General features: G+C 42.6%; 1 protein-coding gene across 1 annotated transcript; it reads left to right on the top strand.

Moving 5' to 3' along the window:
- Positions 1-817: 817 nt before the first annotated feature.
- Positions 818-23,800, top strand: LOC123997297 (high affinity nerve growth factor receptor-like). Its single transcript, XM_046301445.1, has 17 exons — positions 818-897; positions 5,764-5,838; positions 6,421-6,492; positions 10,222-10,290; positions 10,650-10,804; positions 11,064-11,206; positions 11,532-11,670; positions 16,619-16,951; positions 17,132-17,152; positions 17,419-17,477; positions 17,605-17,707; positions 18,585-18,737; positions 18,882-19,012; positions 19,128-19,300; positions 20,788-21,037; positions 21,275-21,433; positions 23,574-23,800. Exons 1-17 carry the CDS (start codon positions 818-820, stop codon positions 23,757-23,759), a joined length of 2,301 nt encoding a protein of 766 aa, XP_046157401.1. The 3' UTR covers positions 23,760-23,800.
- The last annotated feature ends 501 nt before the right edge of the window (positions 23,801-24,301 follow it).

The raw sequence follows: 24,301 nt of genomic DNA, 5'->3' as shown, positions 1-24,301 counted from the left end.
TGTTGACTAGGGTTTTCTAGTATTGTATCTTCCCCGATTTGTCCACAACCACCACTAAATCCCTTATTAGCTCTGATCTCACAAACCTACAAGGGAAGTCACCTCATTCATAAACCCATGCAGATAGACGGATTCACCATTTGCAACCATCTTCACTGCATGAGACTGGTTGGTACCCAAGAACCCTGACTCCTTAGTTGTCTCACACCTGCAACCACTGGTGGGACAGGAGACATCTCACTCAGAGGCAGGAGAGCATATCTCCCTCATCCCATTCCATCTCTTTCTCCCCCCAATTCCCTCTCTTTCTCTGAGGTGTCTGGTGACTGGTGACTGTGGCTCTCCCACGCAGTCAACTAATGGCCTGCCTTGCCCCTCCCTCAGAGAGAGAGAGAGAGAGAGAGAGAGAGAGAGAGAGAGAGAGAGAGAGAGAGAGAGAGAGAGGGGAGGAGGGAGTGAGGGTGGGGAGGCTGCAGCCCACCAGCATCCCCAGGGCCCCTTGCCTGCCTCGCTCCTGCTGCTCGCTGCTGCTGTGGCTCAATACCAGAGACTCCTGGCTGGGATCACAACCCTGCGAGTCAGCCCAGAGAAGATCTGCTTTGTGTGGAGCCTTCTAGTCTGTTCTCCTGTTTAGTTCAACTCTGTCTCAGTCTGCACTGACAACTTTCTGAGCTGCCCCTCCACAATCTTCATCATCATGGCAGTGGTTGTGGGTTCTGCTCCATGGGTAGCCCCAATATCTCTGGTACTACTGGCAATCACCCTGGCAGTACCAGCCCTGGGAGGGTGCCCATCCGCCTGCCGGTGCTCCTTCGCCATGCTGCAGTGCCTGGAACCCAATGGCATTGCCACTATACCCGCGTTGGCACTACAGGAGAGCGAGAACGTCACGGAAATGTGAGTGCAGTTGGTTGCTTGGATGGTTGGTTGGTTGATTGGGTCTGCTGGGTTTGTTGTGTGTGTTTGTCAAGTGCTCATGTTCTGCTTATCTATCTGTTGGCTCAGTCTTGGATGGGGTGTCTGTCAGTGTTGATAATGAGTTGGGTTGGCATTATGGTTAATCTGTTGCTTTGATGAGCTGACGTTGGAGATGGTGAATGTAGTCCATATAGTCCAGTAGGGGGTTTAATCAAGGCGATTGGAGAGGGGAGTTATGTAACCCTATGGATTGAGTACCTTTTGTATGACCACCGGCCTTCAGTGTGTTAGTATGGTGATGAGCTGGTTAGATAACGGAGTTAATTTGATTGGTGTTCTTGCTTTGATGATTGCTTCTGCAAATTAGATTGGCAAAAGACACTCTGTGCAGGCACTTTTTGTGAAGTTTCACAGAACTGTTATTACACGTATTAAAGATGAAAAGTCCATGAGATTCAAAGAGTATGTATCAAAGTATGTATCCGGATGATCCGTCTTAAATCTTATCAGAGACTTCTACTCTTAGCCCTCCTTCCATGATTTGTACAACTGGAGTATCTCAATTTCTGTTTCCAGTGAACAAATTCCACTCAAAGAACTCACCGAACTGAACTCCCCCGCTTTGAGTTGGGGTTAAAGAGATTGTTTGATCTTGTTTCTGGTGGTTTCGCACGGGGCTGAACTGGGGACGAATGCACTGTAAGGGAACACTATCGATAAGAGCAGAGTTGGTGGTAGTGGAGTGATCAGGTCTGTGGGACTGTGTTGATATTGATACTGCTTCACTGATACTCTTCACTGATACTCTTCACTGATATCCCTCACTGATACTCTTCACTGATATCCCTCACTGATACTCTTCACTGATATCCCTCACTGATACTCTTCACTGATATCCCTCACTGATACTCTTCACTGATATCCCTCACTGATACTCTTCACTGATACTCTTCACTGATATCCCTCACTTATATCCCCCACTGATACTCTTCACTGATACTATTCACTGATACACTTCACTGATATCCCTCACTGACTCTTCACTCATATCCCTCACTGATACTCTTCACTGATACTCTTCACTGATATCCCTCACTGATACTCTTCACTGATATCCCTCACTGATACTCTTCACTGATATCCCTCACTGATACTCTTCACTGATATCCCTCACTGATACTCTTCACTGATACTCTTCACTGATATCCCTCACTGATACTCTTCACTGATATCCCTCACTGATACTCTTCACTGATATCCCTCACTGATACTCTTCACTGATATCCCTCACTGATACTCTTCACTGATATCCCGCACTGATACTCTTCACTGATATCCCTCACTGATATCCCTCACTGATACTCTTCACTGATATCCCTCACTGATACTCTTCACTGATATCCCTCACTGATACTCTTCACTGATATCCCTCACTGATACTCTTCACTGATATCCCTCACTGATACTCTTCACTGATATCCCTCACTGATACTCTTCACTGATACTCTTCACTGATATCCCTCACTGATACTCTTCACTGATATCCCTCACTGATACTCTTCACTGATATCCCTCACTGATACTCTTCACTGATATCCCACACTGATACTCTTCACTGATATCCCTGACTGATACTCTTCACTGATATCCCTCACTGATACTCTTCACTGATATCCCTCACTGATACTCTTCACTGATACTCTTCACTGATACTCTCACAGCAAGGTGTTCAGATACATACATCCTTGCCTGGTGAGGGTCATCCTCACAAACCTGTTGAGAACATGTTGTTTTATAGGAGCTTGTGGTTCCCTGAAGGACTATTAGCCAACAGAGTATATATACTTAAATAAAACTGCCATAGAAGAGACACATATATAATATTTTAAAGGGTACACAGTACACTCCACTTAAATATGCGCTATGGGATCCAGTGTTGGATTGGTTACATATCACACGAATTGCAACATTCATATGATATCATACCAATTGAAAAATGTGTAACATGTCACCCGAAATAGTTGACATAGTACACAATTAGATGAAAAATGGGGACCACTTTCAGCTCACCACTTTCAAAACTGGCTGAAACTATACAAAAGTTGGAGGATGCATCTTTTAGGAGTTATCGTTTACTTTACAGTACCCACTTTTGTCCACTCTTTTCAGATAATTGGAAAATGGCTGTTATACTTAGGCAATACAGTACTGAAAATGGAACACAGAACTAAATGCTGTTTGCTGTAATCCAATGCTGTTCTGTCTTTGTTCCTCTCTATTGCTCTCAACAATTAACACTCGATCTGGCTTGTTAAGGGGGAGACTGCATCTACAGCATGTCCAGCTAGTACTTGACTTTTCTCCCTCTATACCTCTCTCTCTCTCTCTCTCTCTCTCTCTCTCTCTCTCTCTCTCTCTCTCTCTCTCTCTCTCTCTCTCTCTCTCTCTCTCTCTCCGTCTCTCCGTCTCTCTCTCTCTCTCTCTCTCTCTCTCTCTCTCTCTCTCTCTCTCTCTCTCTCTCTCTCTCTCTCTCTCTCTCTCTCTCTCTCTCTCTCTCTCTCTCTCTCTCTCTCTCTCTCTCTCCGTCTCTCCGTCTCTCTCTCTCTCTCCGTCTCTCCATCTCTCTCTCTCTCTCTCTCTCTCTCTCTCTCTCTCTCTCTCTCTCTCTCTCTCTCTCTCTCTCTGTCTCTCCATCTCTCCGTCTCTCCTCTCTCTCTCTCTCTCTCTCTCTCTCTCTCTCTCTCTCTCTCTCTCTCTCTCTCCGTCTCTCCCTCTCTCTCTCTCTCTCTCTCTCTCTCTCTCTCTCTCTCTCTCTCTCTCTCTCTCTCTCTCTCTCTCTGTCTCTCCGTCTCTCCGTCTCTCTCTCTCTCTTCTCAGTACCTGTGGCAAAATGTGTTACTTAGAACTCCAGCAGAGCTGCTAAATTCATTCTGAATCAATTCAATCAATAAGCAAGAGCTGCTCGTTCGGGCATTTGTTTCAGCGGAACAAACAAGAAACCATTAACTGTGGAACAGGGGCCCAAATTCATAATTTGTTAAGTTATAAATAAATTTGCAGGCGGGCATTCGCTGCGAATTTGCAGCGAATGCCCGCCTGAGAACACTAGATGAAATATGACCCACTTGGCTCAATCCAATAAGCATAGGGGCAATTGCTGATTCTCATTCCACCTGTCCTGCAATTACATTACTGCTCCGTGGGTCCAATAAATATCTGTGTTGCTCAGTGACAGACTGAAACAATAGTGCCCCACTGTTAAAGAAGGAAATATTTGGTGATGGAAAAACTGTCTGCAATGATGTCTGGCTGATGTCTTTTGTTACGTCATGGTCAGGTTGTATACTGACTGTAAAAGGACAATTTTAGTGATCAGAAAGAGAAGTCTTCACCTGGTTGTAATCTGGTTATCGGTCGTCATGTCAACCAGATACCAATGAAAATACATGACCAATTTCCCAGGTATTGTCATGAAAAAGGGTTGAGTGCTGCTTTTTTTAAGCTGTCATATTTGGCTATACTGTATGTGAATAAAATTGTTCAAGTGGAGGAAAATATTTTCCCCTTGGTCCTTTTAAGCTGCTTTACTTCTGGTTATTCATACAGTAATGGTGAAATATCATAGATGGTATATAACAGTCCACATAAAAATGTACTTTTCTGGCCACGTCGTGTACATATATAGGATCTTAATTTGATCACCCTGTTGCAGGATAACTTTTATGCAATGCAGGAAATGTTCAACTTGTGGTGTATTTGAGGTTTAAAAAGGCTTCTGAAGTTTGTAATTACATTTAGACATTTCAGACTAGATTTTCCCTTATGGAAAATGTATCAACACCCACAAAATTTCCAATAATTATAATCTGCATAATAATTCACATTTTCTGTTGCTGCAAGATTATTTTCCTGCTGTAGCAAACTGGCTCACATTAAGTCCTACATCTGTACACTCGAAAGGGATTCTTCAGCTGTCACATAGGAGAACGCTTTTCGTGTAGAACCCTCTGTTTAGGGGTACATGGAACCCAAAAAAGGGTTTTTACCTGGAACCAAAACGGTTCTTCAAAGGGTTCTACTATGGGGACAGCCGAAGAACCCTTTTAGGTTCTAGATAGCACATTTTTGTTCTAAGATTGAACATACAAAGAGGTTCAAGGTACTGTAGTTCAAGACTAGGGCAAAGTGACCTTGTGTTAAATGAGTGTTGAGTTGACATACTGTCCTCTCGTGAAATAATAGGTTCGTCTGGAAAAGTGGAAAATGACTAATTGAAAAGAATTTACCATCAGCAATGTCAACTGAGTGTCTCACAAGAAGACAAATGTTTTTTCCAAGTCTTCTCTACAGTATATTTAGTTTTGATATTAGCTTTGTGGTTTGTTTTCTTTGCATCTGCCTTGGTGTGTTTGTTTCTATCCGTTGTCACTCTCTTGCCCACAAAGGCCCATGGTTTGGACAATGCACTCATGAATTTCACTATAAAATATAATACTCTGTGCTGTCCTGATGTCAATTCGGGTATCTTTTTAGAGCTTTCATCACGTTTAACACGTAAATCCTTTTGTATTGGTCATTATATTAACTGTCCTGCTTTGTCTGGATTGCTGTGGGTAAAAATAATTGATAACAATAAAGAGATCATTTTCCGTTCAAGCATTTCGTTTTGTTGTTTATAATAGGCCTACACAACTCATTGTTTCTAGACAGTATTATTGTATTTTACTTTTCAGTTGTTTTTCTGTTGCTTTAAAAAAAAAATGTACTCAAATCAACTCTGAATGCCATAATTAAATGTCTGCTTTTAATTTGACATTGTATTTCTTGTTTTGTTTCATTACCCAGTTACATCGAAAATCAAGCCGACCTGGAGAACATTACAGAAGTAGACCTTGCCAATTATAGAGAGTTGAAGAATCTGTGAGTAACCTTGCATAATTTGTAATATGTACAGTATTTTTCTAAAGCTGTATGATAATGTGTTTGTAGATGTCTGTTTGTATTACTGCATGACATGTATACATATGCAAAATGTTCTACAATACACCCAGCAGTTGATCTGATTGACTTGGCTTTAAATGTTTGGTTGGTCCTGTCATTGAGTGAGTGGTCTTCTCTACACTCCACCTTGTAGTACATAATCCCTCCCTATTCATCCTCTCCAATGTGCCCTCTACCTTGTTATAGCAATCTGCAGTATTAAACTTTACAACTCAACATTTCATTCCCTTTATGGCTCTTTCAATCAAGGGGGTAAAAACCTCCTGTGTTGCACATTAGCCATTATTCTGCACCATAACCTGCAGTCCTGTACAGTCATTTCATTTCAATCCTTCTTCTGAGTACCTTACCACTACCGTATTCAAAGAAAGGAAATGGTCTGGCGCTAACTAATACAGCTAATACAGACTGGTCAATATACACACTATGGGTTTACTGTAGCTAATTAGTAGCATAATCAGTGATTCACACTTCCTGTTCTGTCGTGTTTCTACCCCCCAGCACGGTCACGTTCTGCAGGCTGGCGTACATCTCGGCGAATGCTTTCGCACACAACCTCAAGCTCCAATATGTGTAAGTGTCCTTGGTTTTACAGAGGGATTGTCTTTCCTTGTCATGTCTCGACCCATGCTTGGGTCAGGCTCTTTGTTGCTGTCAATTAAGGGGAAGCCTCCCGAGCCTTGAGATCTTGAGCTTATTATTCAGCAGAGGTCACTGCAAAAATATAACAATTGCATAACAATAGATTTCTGCTGAAATACAGATTGAAATGACTGAACTGTAATCATAATTCATTTGATACCATTTTATTCAACAATGACACTGTGTAAGTTATTAAGGCCTTGGTGTAGTATCAGAGGCTCAACAGTAGTGGGTCATGCGGGGACAGATTCTTACCTGAAGATTCTTACCTCTTTAACAGTGTGTTACATTTGTTTTACAAGAAACCTGCCATTTCAATTTCAAGTTAAAAGGATTGGGTTGATACAATGTAGACCAACCTGTTTTTACAAATGTAGTCACTATCAATGCACCAGCTATGGGACCACTTTTAGCATATTGAAATGACTTGGATTCCTCTTGTTATATCGTTTGAATCAACAATATTAGAAAAACAAACACTGATGGGTGAATTGCAGATTATTTTTCTGATGTTTGTGTTTCTAACTCTGTGATCCAAACTTTCCCACAAATGGAATCCTTCAACGACCTTCTAAAGACACACCGTACAGCACACTGAAAAATAACAACTACAAACTAACATTAGTGTTGCCCATATGTAGTGTTGGGGTGTTGTGAACTACACATTGTTCAACTAGTAATTGAACTACATTTAGCAGTAACTGGGTTGTTGTTTAACTAAATTCAAATCTTGGTAGTGTTTTCAGTAGTCAATGCCATTGGAATCATGAAGCGGGGCAGCTAACTACTGGAACTACACACAACTTTTTTGGGCGAAAATAAAACAAAATATGGGTGAAGTAGGCAAGAATTTCCTTACTTTTTCATCATCAGACCTGCCTAATTCTCACTTAAAACTTTGTTTTAGTTTTTAATAGGATAACAACTAAAACTGTGGTTGGTAATATAAGCCCTTAATTCTGTTAACATCTGACCCCAGAGTGAACCGTTCTTGCAATTTGTAGTCTATGACATTTCCGACTTAGATATGTTAATTTCCACACAAAGTAGTTTGGATGTAGTGAACTACTTTTTCAAGGTAACTTTAGTTAAGCAAACTATGTTTCTCTTAACAGTAGCTTAACTTCTTACAGTGTGAAGTAATTGGTAGCTTGGTAAACAATATTTTCAGAGTAGCTTCCCCAATACTGCCTGTATCCATGGCAATCATCCCTCCATCAGTAGCTGACCCTAATCTCCACCATCTTGTCCTCATCATCTTACTAAACGTGTGTGACATGTCCGATGTTGTTCATCTGAAAGACAGGCAGTTTGGGAGGAGGAGGGGGTGTAGTGGGAAGGGCTCTGAAAGGGGTTCAGGGTTGGTGGTGGGGTGGTGGTGGGGTGGGGGGTTCTGGCGAAATCGGAGAAGACTTCCACCAGTCACCATTTACTCGCTCATTTTGGTGGATTATCGACAACTGCTGCATAATAAATACACTCCACTAAGGGTCCATTATCGCTTAATCAATATTTCAAAGAGGGGGCTGTGGGGTGTAACAGATGTGTGTCACCCAAAACGGGTGAGAACATGGGGGGGGGGGGCTCTGATACTGTACCCCCTTCCTTGATCCTTAAGATATTTAAGCAATAAGGCCCGAGGAGGTGTGGTGTATGGCCAATATTCTACAGCTAAGGGTCGTTCGTACGCAAGATGCAACGCAACACGTGGTATATTGGCCATATGTCACAAACCCCCGAGGTGCCTTACTGCTATTATAAACTACTTACCAATGTAACTAACTACTACTCTGTTTTGTCATACCCATGGAATACGGTCTGATATACCATGGCTGTCAGCCAATCAGCGTTCAGAGCTCGAACCACCCAGTTTATAAATTAAGATGCTAGGAGCAGCTGCCATTCCCGGCCATCTTCCCTCCCCCTGTGGCCTGGGAGGAATCGAGCTGGTAATAGATAAGCCCCAATGGCTAACCCATCTGACATGAACTTTTGGGAGCAAGGAAAACAAATAATTGAACCCCTGCTGGCCCCCATTGGCCCTGCCAGAGTGAATATGTATCGGTTGCATGAGCGGGCTCCCCAGTGTGGTCTGCTGTCATCTTCTGAGAGGTTTTGTTTACACCCTCTGTCAGCACAGACACATTTCAGTGCAGTCATGGTGATCTGCAGCACGTTTAAAGAGATACAATAGGGATACATAGGGGATAGCATATCTTAGCAGTGATATGCCTCAGAAATCCACTGCAAATCGCCCGCAATATTTCATATTTTTGATCAAATTAATTAACCTCATACTCCTAATACACAGTATTTGATATGAGTAGAAACCTGTTCTCCTTTCTCCTCTTACAAGTACAAGCAGCATCATCAGGCTAATATAACTCGAGCACTCTAGTAGTGATCGATGGCCAAGTATAGCGCCCACCGTCTCAGAGAAGTGTTTGGGCTAATCACCTAATGTACAGAACGGTGAGACAAGGTGCGCCAATGACGTTTGTGAATGTAGCACTTGATGTAAAAAGACTTGCCTGGGTAATTGAGCAGAGTACATTTGGAGGCACTAATGTGTCCACCCAGAGAGTAATTCTAAGTAGGTCTGCATTGTTCTGCAGTGAGTGAACATATCATGGGATTAGTTCAGTAGGATTTATTTCAACAACATAAACACACACATTTTACAAAACCATCTCTCCAGATGAATGTTTATTTACCTCATCTCCCCCCCAAAAAAAATATTATAGATAAGACAAAAAAAAGTATATTACAGACTTGATTTTTTGTCCTCATTGTGGCAGCGTTTGAGAAAGCAACAGGTGTCAGACGCGCGGTAGAACAGAAACACTCGTTTGAATTGATATAACAAAGACGTGTGTAAACATAACAAGCAGCCAGGCTGTAGTGACTGCTGATTGTTTGTGCGTGAATGTGAGGACTCTTGACACGTTGGACGTACAAAGACGAGCATGTGGAGACAGTGCAAAAACAAAATGGCCTCTTTTGCTTTAAATATTGAGCTGTTTGCCATGCACAGACCATTCTTAAGCAAAACTCAACATGGGTGAAACGAGGGTGGGGAATCAAATCAAATCAAACCCAATTTTATTTTATTTGTCACATACACATGGTTAGCAGATGTTAATGCGAGTGTAGCGAAATGCTTGTGCTTCTAGTTCCGACAATGCAGTAATAACCAACAAGTAATCTAGCTAACAATTCCAAAACTACTACCTTATAGACACAAGTGTAAGGGGATAAAGAATATGTACATAAAGATATATGAATGAGTGATGGTACAGAGCGGCATAGGCAAGATACAGTAAATGGTATTGAGTAAAGTATATAAATATGAGATGAGTATGTAAACAAAGTGGCATAGTTAAAGTGGCTAGTGATACATGTATTACATAAAGATGCAGTAGATGATATAGAGTACAGTATATACGTATACATATGAGATTAATAATGTATGTAACATTATATTAGGTAGCATTGTTTAAAGTGGCTAGTGATATATTTGACATAATTTCCCATCAATTCCCATTATTATTATTATCATAGGCTCAATAACAAATTGTATAATACTGTATTTAGATTTTTTGCTATTTATATGCTGAATGTCCTGTTGGATGGATATTGTCTCCTTATTATGTCACACAGAAACCTGGCATCTAACTCCCTGGAGCATATCAGTTGGAAGGTGTTCCATTTTCTTCCCCTGCTCAACCTGTGAGTACAACACCCCCCAGAACACCACTTCTGTACTCTCTTCAACTAGTCAACCTGTGACTGAACTATCAACTCAAAGATGGTCACTTTGTATGAGCAAAATAGACCCATTCCACTCTGTTTTGGAACTGATTGCAGAGACATTTTCAACACTTATTTCACTGATGAATTATTTTCTATATTGAATTTTTTCTCTCTGTTCACTCTATTAATTCTAGAATGTTCTATTTGCTGTGTGCGTCTTTGATAATAATGACCTCGAATACTTTGTATAGACCTTTAGAAAGAACAAGAAGGTTACACAATTGAGAGAAAACTTTCGGACAAAAGAGACCGATTTTCTCTGTGTTCTCTTTCAGGGTTTTGAGGGACAACCCCCTTGAATGCTCCTGTGATATCCATTGGCTGCAGCAATGGCAGCTTAACGACCACAGTGACCTCGACAACCAACCGCTACAATGCTTCTCAAATGGCCATGCCCTACAGTTAGACTCCGTAGAGATGGAGAATTGCAGTGAGTTGAATTGATCGATTTTTTACTCAGTTTCGAGATAAAAATGTGATTTTACTTTATTGTTACTAAGTAATATTTACATGAATAGCATATACACGTATAGTTCAAACATTGTAGAAATAGTCTGACAAGGCTTTATTAGACTTAATTGCATTAGTGGCATTGCTGATTGGATTGCTATTAAACGTCATTATCAACATTTAGTACCCCAGGACAAACCATAGAGTTTCCAACCCATTCTCGGTCCATTGTTTTGCAGCTGTACCAGATGTCGCCATTGTCCATGCCAACACCAAGGTCCAGGAGGGAGGCAACCTGACATTTGTGTGTCAGGTGACAGGAGTGCCCATGCCTGTAGTGAGGTGGCGCACGAATAAACTGCTGTCTCGTTATACTGTACAGGTACTGAGTGATGATGTCACCTGGACATACTGATTGGGGAAAACCAGCTAGATCAGTGTTTTTTTCTGAGATATTGCACAATGCACTTTTTGTTCCCCTTAATATGCCTAACATATGTTCAACAGATGTTTAAATACAAACTAGTAATAGGATCGGGGTCATATATGAAGGAATATTCACAATTATGGTGTGTTTAGGTTTCCTTATTGTGTACATTGTCATAATCATTCAGACTCTCCTTGCATCTCAGATGTCTCCATGATTGTTGTAAACTGTAATGTGTAGCTAAACCCATGTTGTCCTCTGCGTCTTGTTCCATCTGCAGGAGAGGTTCTGGGGCTCCACTTTGGAGCTGGAGTTGCAGCTGTGGAATATGTCCTCAGAAGACAACCTGCACAACTTGACCTGTGAGGCAGAGAACCGGGCCGGGCCTGGGGAAGAGAAAGTGACGTTGGACATTGAATGTAAGTGCCAATGGACTATTAAAGCTGTCAGGGTGTTGAAAGCTGAAAGACTCAGTGAGAGCTGTCATACTGCAATGAAAGCAGGGGAGGTAGAGGAAGATAAAAAGTGTGTCAATTTTCCTATCGCAGCAATGGTTATAGCCAGACATTCATTCCCCAGAATTAAATAATTTGTATTAATAATTGTGGCAAAAAAATAAGCCCACCTTGTCACTTTGCTTTAATATGCCACAGGTCTTTCGTTTCGATTATTACTGTTATCAGTTGTCACTCAATTATACATGACTACAGTAGGGATTTTAGCATGTAAATCTTGGTGGAGCAAACATGTATACTTTTTTAAAATGCATACCAGCAAAGCCACAACATAACACAACACTAAACAATACATTCATTTCACTATAACGGTGACAAAAGGTGCTCACAAACTGTTAGAGTCTTCTGTTCCAACAGCAGAGTTTTCTTTTCAGCACCATGGAGTGAATCCTTACCACCGCTACACCTGGCCATCAGCAGAGGCTTGTCTGGCAGCCAAACAGTTCATTCAGCCTCATAAGTGGATAAGAGCCCATCCATAATTTCGATAAAGACATTAACGAGCCAGCTAAGACGGACGTTGTCAATGTAACTATTTGTTCAACACTTTTGAAATGTACAGGGACAGAATTCAGAACATGGGTAGTTCTTGGAGTATTCTCTCTGTACACCAATTCAGAACAGTAGGATAAATAAACGGGGCATATATATCTACAGTGCATTCGGAAAGTATTCAGACACCTTGACTTTTTCCACATTTTGTTATGTTACAGCCTTACTGGGGTGGCAGGTAGCCTAGTGGTTAGAGCTTTTGGCCAGTAACTGAAAGGATGCTGGATAGAATCCCTGAGCTGACAAGGTCAAAATCTGTCATTCTGTCCCTGAACAAGGCAGTTAACCCACTGTTCCTAGGCCGTCATTGTAAATAAGAATTTGTTCCTAACTGACTTGTCTAGTTAAATTAAGGTTAAATAAAAAAAAATACATTATTCTAAAAATGTATTTTACTCATCAATCTACACACAATAACCCATAATACCCCATAAGTAAAAACATTTTTTTTGTTTACACATTTATACAAATAAAACAACTGAAATTTCACATTTACATAAGTATTCAGACCCTTTACTCAGTACATTGTTGTAGCACATTTGGCATCGATTACAGCCTCAGGTCTTCATGGGTATGACGCTACAAGCATTACACACCTGTATTTGGGGAGTTTCTCCCATTCTTCTCTGCAGATCTTCTGAAGCTCTGTCAGGTTAGATGGGGAGCGTCGCTGCACAGCTATTTTCAGGTCTTTCCAGAGATGTTCGATCGGGTTCAAGTCTGGGCTCTGGCTGGGTCACTCAAGGTCATTCAGAGACATGTCCCGAAGCCACTCATGTGTTGTCTTGGTTGTGTGCTTAGGGTCGTTGTCCTGTTGGAAGGTGAACCTTCGCCCCAATCTGAAGTCGTGACCGCTCTGGAACAGGTTTTCATCAAGGAACTCTCTGTACTTTGTCAAGGGGTCTGAATACTTTCTGAATGCACTGTATACAGTATTTATATATATATATATATATATATATATATATATATATATATATATATATATATATATATATATATATATATATCAGAACTATGAAATAACACATATGGAATCATGTAGTGACCAAAAAAGTGTTAAACAAATATACAATGATGAAACTGTCTCACATGAGGACCGCCATGGGAAGGGAAGACCCAGAGATACCTCTGTTGCAGGCGATGAGTTCATTAGAGTTACAAATCTCAGAAATTGCAGCCCAATAAATGCTTCACAGAGTTCAAGTAACAGACACATCTCAACATCAGCTGTTCAGAGGAGACTGCGTGAATCAGGCCTTCATGGTCGAAGTGCGGCAAAGGATCCACTACTAAAGGACACCAATAAGAAGAAGACTTGCCTGGGCCAAGAAACACGAGCAATGGACAATAGACCGGTGGATATTTGAGATTTCTGGTTCCAACCGACGTATCTTTGTGAGCCGCAGAGTAGGTAAACGGATGATCTCCGCATGTGTGGTTCCCACCGTTAATCATTGATGAGGATGTGTGATAGTGTGGGGGTGCTTCGCTGGTGACACTGTCTGTGATTTACTTAGAATTCAAGGCCCACTTAACCAGCATGGCTACCACAGCATTCTGCAGCGATCCGCTTTCCCATAGTTTGGGAATATTATTTGTTTTTCAACAGGGCAATGACCCAACTCACCTCCAGGCTGTGTAAGGGCTATTGACCAAGGATATGGATGGAGTTCTGCATCAGATGACCTGGCCTCCACAATCACCCGACCTCAATCCAATTGAGATGGTTTGGGATGAGTTGGACCGCAGAGTGAAGGAAAAGCAGCCAACAAGTGCTCAGCATATATGGGAATTCCTTCAAGACTGAAAGCCTGAAAGCATTCCAGGTGAAGCTGGTTCAGAGAATGCCAAGAGTGTGCAAAGCTGTCATCAAGGCAAAGGGTTTGAACAATCTAAAATCTAAAATATATTTTGCATATTTGTTTAACACTTTTTTGTTCACTACATGATTCCATGTGTTTTTTCATAGTTTTGATGTCTCCACTATTATTCTACAATGTAGAAAATAGTAAAGAATAAAGAAAATGTTATGCAGGTGAATGAGGACCCAAAAGCGACTTGGCGAAAACAGAGTATTTAATCCAGTAAAGTTACTTTACAAACAAAAGGCATAATACTACTCGTAATGACGAGAACAAACAGGAGACTTGATCAAGAACTGCAGGTTGCCTCGGGAAGGCACTTGAACGTAGCAGACTCAGACACCTTCACCACGCAGCATCTGAGGGAAACACGACACGACAGGGAATACATAGACACAGCACGGTGAACAATAGATAAGGATCCGACAGGACAGGAACGGAAAACAAGGGAAGAAATAGGGACTCTAATCAGGGGAAAAGATAAGGAACAGGTGTGGGAAGACTAAATGATGATTAGGGAATAGGAACAGCTGGGAGCAGGAACGGAACGATAGAGAGAGGAGAGAGAGGGAGGGGGAGAGAGAGGGATAGAAAAAGGGAACGAACCTAATAAGACCAGCAGGGGGAAACGAACAGAAGGGAAAGCATAATGACAAGACAATCTAAGACAAAACATGACAGAAAAACCCTTGAATGAGTAGGTGTGTCCAAACTTTTGACTGGTACTGTATATGTATGTATTTTTAGCTAAACAGGTGGGGCTCAAAACAGATGACTCTGCCTCACCTGCCCTGATTGACGAGTCGCCACAGCATTAGTTATACATCACTGTAACGTTACATTGGTGATGCATTATTTTTATAGTTGCATTTTTCTCATCTATCAACCCTACGTGGTCAAAGACCCCAAACAGATGACAGAACAAAACAGATATTTGATTATAGAAGAGACATTATACTGTCAGAGACTGTGGTTTTGCATTAGCCCAGCTTCGCAACTGAAAAATATCTGAATTATTGCAAACTGTGATGCCACAGAAGAGAGTGTGTTGATGCATTGGCAATACATTACAGTAAATATTGGCCAAACAATATCATTTCACCAACTCAATGACACTCATTGGAAAATAAATCCCAAAAAGAGTTGCAGCCAAATGCATGAGCATCGAGGGACAGTTAATGAATGTAGGGAGGAAAATGGGCTGATAAGCGTGGTAAGATTCAATAAGAGCCCCGGCTAATGGACTTCTCCCTCCTACTCCGGAACACAGTATTCATCCGGAGTGATTGGCAGCCTGTAAGTGCGTTAGCGCGGCTAATCTATCAACATCAGTCCCCCTGGTGGATGGACACTCATTAACCGCTAGCCTTTAATTACCCTTAATTAGCTCCCCGATCAGTGCGGTGTTTACAGCCAGGGCTCTGCTCTGTTGAGTGGCTGGTCTGACCACTTCCTGTGATTCAGGCGATTGGTGCTGCAAGGGCAGCATCCGTTCAGTAATATATATCAAATAAACTTGTTTGGGAAAAGGTTTTTCAAAATGAAAATATAGACTACACCCTAGAAACCGATTAGAAGACTCAATCAAACAAATCTAATCTAGGAAGAAAACGTTTAAAGGTTAACAATAATTTATTATTTAATTTCATACAGAGTTCAGCAAAACTCATATTGTGCTCTTTTTTTAACTCACTATTAACTAAATTGGGGACATTAAGTCAAACCAGATGGATTGTGCTAATTGTGCTATTTCTTTGCCGTCCATGACTGTCTTTAGCATCTCTTTTCAGAGATAATCTCAAGAGGAAAGAGACAAATGCCTTTGTATCCCCTTAGCACAGTATTTTCTGCAGTAGGGTCATAGGTTAAGAGCAGTGGAATGGTCGGTGGAAATTGTCAGAGTGAGGGGTCTCTCTGCATCAGCATAGTCTTCGATCTAAAGAAGCCATTTCCTGAGGCTTCTTGTCGGCTCCGTGCTTCCAGGTAGCTCTTGTGGTTAGGGGCCCTAACAAAACCTGGATTCATTATTCATACCAGGTCAACAGGTTGACAGTGCAGATGGAGAACATTGATTCATGGAAACTCATAGGAGGAACCTATAGAGCACTTGGATGAGGCTGTACCTTCTATTGACCAACCAATAACTTTGTCTGAAACAGGTTGGATGTGGTAAACTGAAAATTCAGTACAAAGAGATCATTTACGTGTAGATAACTATGTTTATAGCTTAGTGGATAATTATTTCAGCTAAATGTGATCTCATTCTAATATCATGTTTAATGATTTACACACATTTATTGTCAACGATTTTGAGGGTATTGCTCACTGTACAGTAGGTTGACCAATGTTCTGAATTCAGAAATAGCCTTTGTTTCACCTTACCGCCTTACTCATTCACACATCCTAATGGACCACATCTCATGTCTTCCATCCAGTTCCAGCCAAAATCATATTCCTGCACAACGCCGAGCAACAGCACCACTGGTGTTTCCCCTTTAAGGTGGACGGGAACCCTGAGCCATCCATCCGCTGGCTTTTCAACGGCTCCAACCTGACCGAGGGCCGTTACACCTACACACAGTTCATTCCCGACTCGGACGACGGCTCTGTGAAGCACGGTTGTCTATTCCTCAACAAGCCCACCCACCTGAACAACGGCCTCTACACCATCATCGTGGGGAACAGACTGGGCGTGGACCAAGCCACGGCCACGGGGATGTTCATGGACAACCCCTTTGACCCCTTTGATCCTGAGGGCATCATCCCAGGTGATTGTCTGAAATTAAAGGTCATAGAATAATAATAGTAATTGAATAGGATCTCAGTGATACTGACCCTCACTATTCACCAACTTGTGTTATGTGAGACACAGTCTCATGTGCTTGCATGTTCAGTATGTACTGTGTACTTAGTCTAAATTTGTCATCCTCTCCTTTTCTTCATGCCAGTCCTTGAAGAAAGTGATCCACGTAAGCCTTTTGAGTGTTATTTTAACAGTGATTATTACCTTGTAGAAACAGATAACCTTCTAAACTGTGCCTAATGAGAACAAAAAGTACTTATTACAGGTAGTAGAGTGTAAATTACCCAGGATTTTGCTTTCAGATACTCCACGTATCCCCCCCAACATTTTTTTAATACACTGTGTCAGTGTCTTGCATACTTTATATGTGGCTATCAAGGTGATTTGTGGGTAACGATCCATCATTAATGATTCCCCTTCTGCTCCCTCCAGTTCCCACCAACAAATCTAACGAGGATGTCACTGAGAACACGGAGAGCAGAGTGTTTGGGGTGAGACACCATTCAATGGGTCTGAACCATAGTAATAATATAACACACAGTATGGAATGCTAATGTTTTAGCAAATGTCTGTTATGCTATGCTAAGCTATGTTGATGCTAATTATGTTCCTGTGCAGGTGTCAGTGGCAGTGGGTTTGGCTGTGTTTGCTTGCGCCTTCCTCCTTATGATGGTACTGGTCATCAACAAGTGCGGCCAGCAGTCCAAGTTTGGTATTCACCGTAAGTGACCCACTCTACTATGCAATGTGTTTCAAATACCACAGTAGTGTCTGTCGGTTGTCATTTTGAACAAGGTATAGTCTCCTTTACTCAGAGGGTAAGCAACACGTTACTTGGGATTTCATAGAAGACAGGTACGAAACAACCTGAGATGGGTTAGCTGTTCTCAAAACACCTCAGTTGTTAGAAAGTGAAGGGTTGAGACTGAATTCTGACACTTCCCTGTCTGGATAATTCAATACGAGACAACCCCAGGAGAATATGACATTTTGACAACGGTAAAGACTCTCATATCCGTTCCAAACTGAAACAACCAAAAGCCAGCATCAATGCCAACTCATTTATTTCATTATCACATTGGAATTGCCAATAGTTCCGCAGAAAGCATTGTATTCCTTTCTAAAAGTAATTCACGAGGCCAGGCAAAATAGGGTTTCCGCCAGGCTGTAACTTTGCACACTGTCAGCCCAACAGCTGGGTTAGAGTGCCTTAATTACAGCAGTGAACGGCGTCAGGAGCCCCTAGCAGCAGCGTTGGCCATTAAAGAAGACTGATGGAGACCAGCTCATGTAGGCGTGATAGGTCCTCTCGGACCCACCCCCCAGAAAGTGCCTAAGTGGGTCTGATTGCCTAAGTGGGCCCCCCTCCTGGCCAACTCGTTTCCCCTCGCTTGCTGCCATCCACCATTTTCTATCAGGGGCTCTGGGGGTTCTGTGGGTTTCTCGTTGAGTGGGTTTTACGATTGTTAATACTGTCTGCAGAAAATACAGTAGTTGCTTACTGCTCCGACGTCCACTTCCAAACATTTGAACAATGCATCCATAAATGGCTGGAAAATAAATGGATGTATCACATTCAGGTCTCTCTCTCTCTCCAGGTTCATCTGTCTTGGGAACAGAGGATGATCTTGCCGTGTCACTGCGTTTCATGAACTTTGGGACCAGCCCTCCTTCCTCTGACGACTCTGGCATGTCCAGCTTTGTGGAGAACCCCCAGTACTTCTGTGGCATCTTCAAAGACAAAGACATGTGTGAGTGGAATTGGAATACAACTAGGGACTCTGGATACGTGCTAACTTATCTGCCATGTTTTTCCTAGATAAAGTTGGTAATGCAGTGATCTTACAATGTTTTATAAGGACCAATGTTAAAAGCCTTTCCCTTTGTATGTACAGGTGTGCAACACATCAAAAGACAGGATGTAGTTCTGAAGTGGGAATTGGGTGAGGGAGCGTTTGGCAAAGTCTACCTGGCAGAGTGTGCCAACCTCAGTCCGGACAGTGACAAAATGCTGGTGGCCATCAAGGTATGCATGAGACTTCCATCCGTGGCCACACTTTCAGGGGTGCATTACATGACGTTTAGACCTCCTAAACATGATGATGTCATATCCTCCCGTGACTGTGTTTCTCTGTGGTCAGACTCTGAAGGATGCCAATGAGTCGACCCGGCAGGACTTCCAGAGAGAGGCTGAGCTGCTCACAGTGCTCCAGCACCAGAACATTGTTCGCTTCTATGGAGTGTGTACAGACGGAGAGCCACTGGCGATGGTGTTTGAATACATGAGACATGGAGACCTCAACCGCTTCCTCAGGTATGGAAAAGAAACAGAACCTCCTACTTAAATCCCCACAGGGATAACCTCATGGCTGCCCATGCTAACCTTCCCCTGTTAACTTCTACTCATTAGCTTCAGCATGGTAACTATTTAGAACCCGAGGGTTTTGTTCTAACATCTCTGCATCGTTGTGTCCACTGCTCGTCGGCAAAGCCACTTAATTGACCTTGATGAACCACACAAATGCAACTGTTTCTATGCCAGGCCACACTTGTAGACACCATCGTCCTCGCTGCTCTACCTTGTTGTGTTCCCAAGGCAATAACCCACTTGGGGTGGACTACACGGACCAACAATGTGTTGGAGTCGTTAAGGACACTTAGTTGTGAGAGTACCAAATTATTTCTGTGATCTGGGATGACTGAATATGTGATTTTAGATGCATTTTGGATATCATATCATTGAAGATGTCCACGTCGACCGCAGAACTTCTCGTAGCCTGTCTACACTCTGAAGTTATAAAGACAAGTCTGGTCCAACATGGATGCAGGAGATATGTTCACTGAGCACTCAGACAGAGCACCACGTTGATACTGCAGATGACCACTCATGCTGCACCTGGGACGTACTCTGAGACACCATTGAAACAGACATAGACAGTGTATGTCTGCCACTGCCAGGTGTCCAGTGGGGCCAGACTGGGAATGGAGACTCAATGTGCACACAGACACAGCCCACACTATCCAGATTCATGGATAGATGGAAATCACATTTCCAAGCAGACAGAATGGATGTGTGTCTCTTGGCCTATGAGGCAGCTGCTCGTCTACCCTACCACCTGCCTGTTAAACTAATAGTGATAGAATAGATAACTTCCTGCAAGTGACACATTTCTATTAGGATTGATGGACACATCGAGGAGCTTTTTGGGAGTGAGCTACAAGTCAGAGTGGGTGGGGTGGATGCCATATTGAGAGAAACTGTGGAACGTTTGAAGAGTAAGGCTATCATGCATCTCGGAATCAAATTATTCCAAATGAATGCGAGGCGTATAACAAGCCTTATGTTTCCTATTAACCATTTGTTAAGTTGTTTTGTTATGGCTTGGTCTCTAGCTGACCGCCTCTATTACACTTAAAAGATCTCGTATACATCCAACATGTTCCATCTGCAGATTGCATGCAGTAATCATCCATCTGGTCACTGTATGTTGATATTGCATCACTAGGTTGGTGCAAAAGTTAATGCATCAAAGGACCACTCAGAAGCCTAAATTAATCTGGGAGAGCTGGGCCCATATCACAAAGCATCTCAGAGTAGGAACGCTGATCCAAGATCAGGTCTTCCGGTCCATATATTCATTTTGATCTAAAAGGCTATGTGATCCTATATAAACACTACTCTGAGACTCTGTGAATACAGGTCCTGATGGATGTCAGCCAAAGTATGTCAGCCAAAGTATGTCATATGCCATTCACCAAAAAGCCTGTAAAACTCGAAAGGTCGTGACCTCTGTCCACCAGGGCGCACGGTCCAGATGCCCATATCCTGGAGGAGGTGAAGATGCCCCCGTTGGGCCAGCTCACTCTTCCCCAGATGCTGCACATCGCCGCCCAGATCGCTTCGGGCATGGTCTACCTGGCCTCCCTTCACTTCGTGCACCGAGACCTGGCCACACGCAACTGCCTGGTGGGAGATATGGGAGAGGGTCTAATGGTCAAGATAGGAGACTTTGGCATGTCCCGGGACATCTACAGCACAGACTACTACAGGGTAAAGGTGGAAGTAGTGAAATACTTTTTTAGGGTGGGGATTTGTCATCTAACACGCCATTGTCACTTAACATTTACACAACAGAGTATATCCAACTCTATGTACAACAAAATACATCTTGATATTTGCAATGTATAGGCTCATCACATATGAAGTAGCATGGTACATCTCAATTGTCATATTAATTATAATTCCATGAATGTACAATTGAATGACCATTGACCTCACTCCTGTCAGGTGGGTGGGCGTACGATGCTTCCTATTCGCTGGATGCCTCCGGAGAGCATCATGTACCGGAAGTTCACCACGGAGAGTGATATCTGGAGCTTTGGAGTGGTCCTCTGGGAGATCTTCACCTATGGGAAACAGCCCTGGTACCAGCTCTCCAACAGTGAGGTAAGGAACTGGGCACTAGGTAGGAAGCAACATGGGGTGGCATGTTGCCTGGTGGTTAGATAGTTGGGCCATTAACTGAAAGAATGGCGGTTCGAGTCCCTGAGCTGACAAGGGGAAGAATCTGTTGACGTTCCCGTTGAGCAACGCTTATTTCTCCAGGTGCTGTTCATAATGACAGACTCTGGGTGTGACCCTACTCTCTGATGGTGTCTCAGGGAGAGTGGGATATGCAAAAACACATTTCCAATTCACATATGAAATAGGACAAATATAAGCACCTACCTTTTTTTGTAAAAGGGGCATCTTTGTATTGGTGATCAAAACCTTCTAGATTCATTAGTAATAATGAAGTAGCTATAACTCTGATATCTAGTTGAGTAATGGAACAGTGTCCAGGCAACGTGTAAATACTGTACCACATCATCATTCAGCCAGTGGATAGAGGGTGAAGTGTTTGATCATAGAAGGAGACCAGAGCACTAAGATTTCCCGTCTGCTATACAGCCAATCAATGACTTCATAGTAATCATGGCGGACCCAGTCCAATCCTTTTAGGTTGCACCCCAAGAAGTGGACTCTGTTCCAACCGCAACACACCATTATGGCCTAGAACTCTCTTTCCTTTCAAGTGGAGGTAGATCAATTTTCCAGTCTACTCAATTCTAATCTCATTGGCTCTCATCTTTGCCCAGGGCCAATGACGTTTAACCTTGTTAACCTAATCCTTCCCCGCCAATGATGGACATGTGTAATTATCATGTCGTCTAATTAGGGAAGGCAGGGATAAATCATCCCAAACACTCCATCTAGGTCTGAGATAAGGAGATGGGCGGCCATCTTGGAAAGTCACTATACATTTTTGTGCACTTATGAAGATGCACAGAATGTTCTGGGAACCTTATGTTTCTTAGAGCTCGGTAAGAGCGTGGTTGTCCTATGGTTATTATGCATACAACCTTCCCACAACTTTCTGGGAATGGTGCAGGATAGTTGCTTTGAAACATTCTCAGCACTTTTAAGAAACTTCACAAAAAAACATGATTTTATTGGTGTTTCATTACTTTGACAGAACGTTTCCTCAAAGTTATAAACTAAAATGACAAAAATGTACAGCTTTGTATAAGTATAAAAACATGGCATGCAGCTCCATCCTGGTAGTGCAGTAGACAAATTCCATGGCTGAAGAACAGAAGATCATAGGTTTGAATCTCACTGACGCTGTGCCACAATAAAAAATACACGTGTGTTTACATAATTAATGCCTAAGCAAATCCTATCTGTGCTTGGAGTTTCAAAACAATAATTCTAAGCTAGCAGTGTTATCAGAATGCTATTTAATTACCATCAAATAACCTATCATTTCCATTCTGAGAATGTTAATAAAAGAGGAAAACATTCAGGGAACTATAGTAAAACGTTTTCAGAACCTAAAAATATCAGGCAGAATTATCACTTCAAATCTCAGAACGTTTAAAAAACGTTCTGCTTTACTGGTCAGGAAATGTGTGGCTTCGTTCCCAGAACCAATGGGAAACCAAAAACGTACGTTCCCACAACTTCCAAGGACCCAAATGTGCTAGCTGGTCATTATAGTATCATGAGGTTCAGTGCTGACAGGTCTCTTCAGTTCATTGGATTAGGTTAGGGATATTGAACTCTTTAAAAGGGTTAAGTTGCTGGCTCTTTGTGTGATGTGGGGCCAAGGGCAGTCCTTGAATGGGAATAGGCATAGTGCAATTCAGTTCTTGACAGTGATAAATGCATCGAGCCATGCCAAGTGTAAGAATGTGTCAATTTGACAATTTTTCTGATGAATACCATTCCATTCTTTTGAAAGATCACCAGCTTATTAGAGGCAACATCTTCCGTTCTCACAGAACGTTCTCCAGGATTGTGCAGAAGTTGTCGACTCATCTTGACAACTCCACTTATTGTTCTTATCCAAGTGTCTTCACCTTAAGCTCTCTAGCGTAGCTTGAGCTTGTCTGGTCAAATTAATGAAAAGTGACAATCATGAAAACATTCAAACCCTGAGGTAATAGCCACAAATAAAGAGGCATTGCAAAAACTTGGAGTTACTGAAGCTAGCAGACCTTTTAATTCTAACCCCCTCCCTCTGCCTCTATTTGCACCCCCACAGGCTATCGAGTGCATTACACAGGGCCGCGAGCTGGAGAGACCACGCACTTGCCCCAAAGAGGTGCACGGCCTGATGCAGGGCTGCTGGCAAAGGGAGCCCCAGCAGAGGCTGGTCATCAAGGACATCCACAGCCGCCTCCTTGCCCTTGTCAAGAGCCCCCCTATCTACCTGGACATCCTGGGGTAGAGGTTGGGAGGTCTGGGGCTGGGCCAGTGTCCAGGCAAGGGGAAGTAGGGGAAGTTACGGTCAGGGATGACGGGTATTGGGAAGGGGTGGGAGTTAGGTAAAGGACTGTGCGATGGCAATCCTGAACCTAAGCATTGCCGTCATTTACCTCTATTGGTCTCAAACACACCGACACCCCCTCTGATTGGATATTTGCTCAGGCCAGACTTAGCAAGGATCTAGTCTGATCGGTACCATTGGGTTGGGAAGGGAGTAGGGTGAAGTTGCCCCTAGATGCTGATATTGTGTATTTTTGGGCCACTAATGGTTACAGATCGGAGTGGGGGAGGGGAAGCTGATCCCAGATCTGTGCCTCAGAGAAACTTTAACCTGAAGCGATGGGAAGACTATGAAGATGGGGGTTACTTCCTACTTCCCGGCCACTGTTTTTTAACCCTAAAGCTGGACATACTGTATGGACACTGGCAACATCCATGCTGCTTCAGCTTTGCCTACTACCCCAGCTCGCCTCGTCTCATGATGACCCAGCCCCAACTCTGTGT

Source organism: Oncorhynchus gorbuscha, linkage group LG15, assembly GCF_021184085.1.
Source record: "Oncorhynchus gorbuscha isolate QuinsamMale2020 ecotype Even-year linkage group LG15, OgorEven_v1.0, whole genome shotgun sequence".
Lineage (NCBI taxonomy): Eukaryota > Metazoa > Chordata > Actinopteri > Salmoniformes > Salmonidae > Oncorhynchus > Oncorhynchus gorbuscha.
This window is presented reverse-complemented; position numbering and strand designations above follow the sequence as displayed.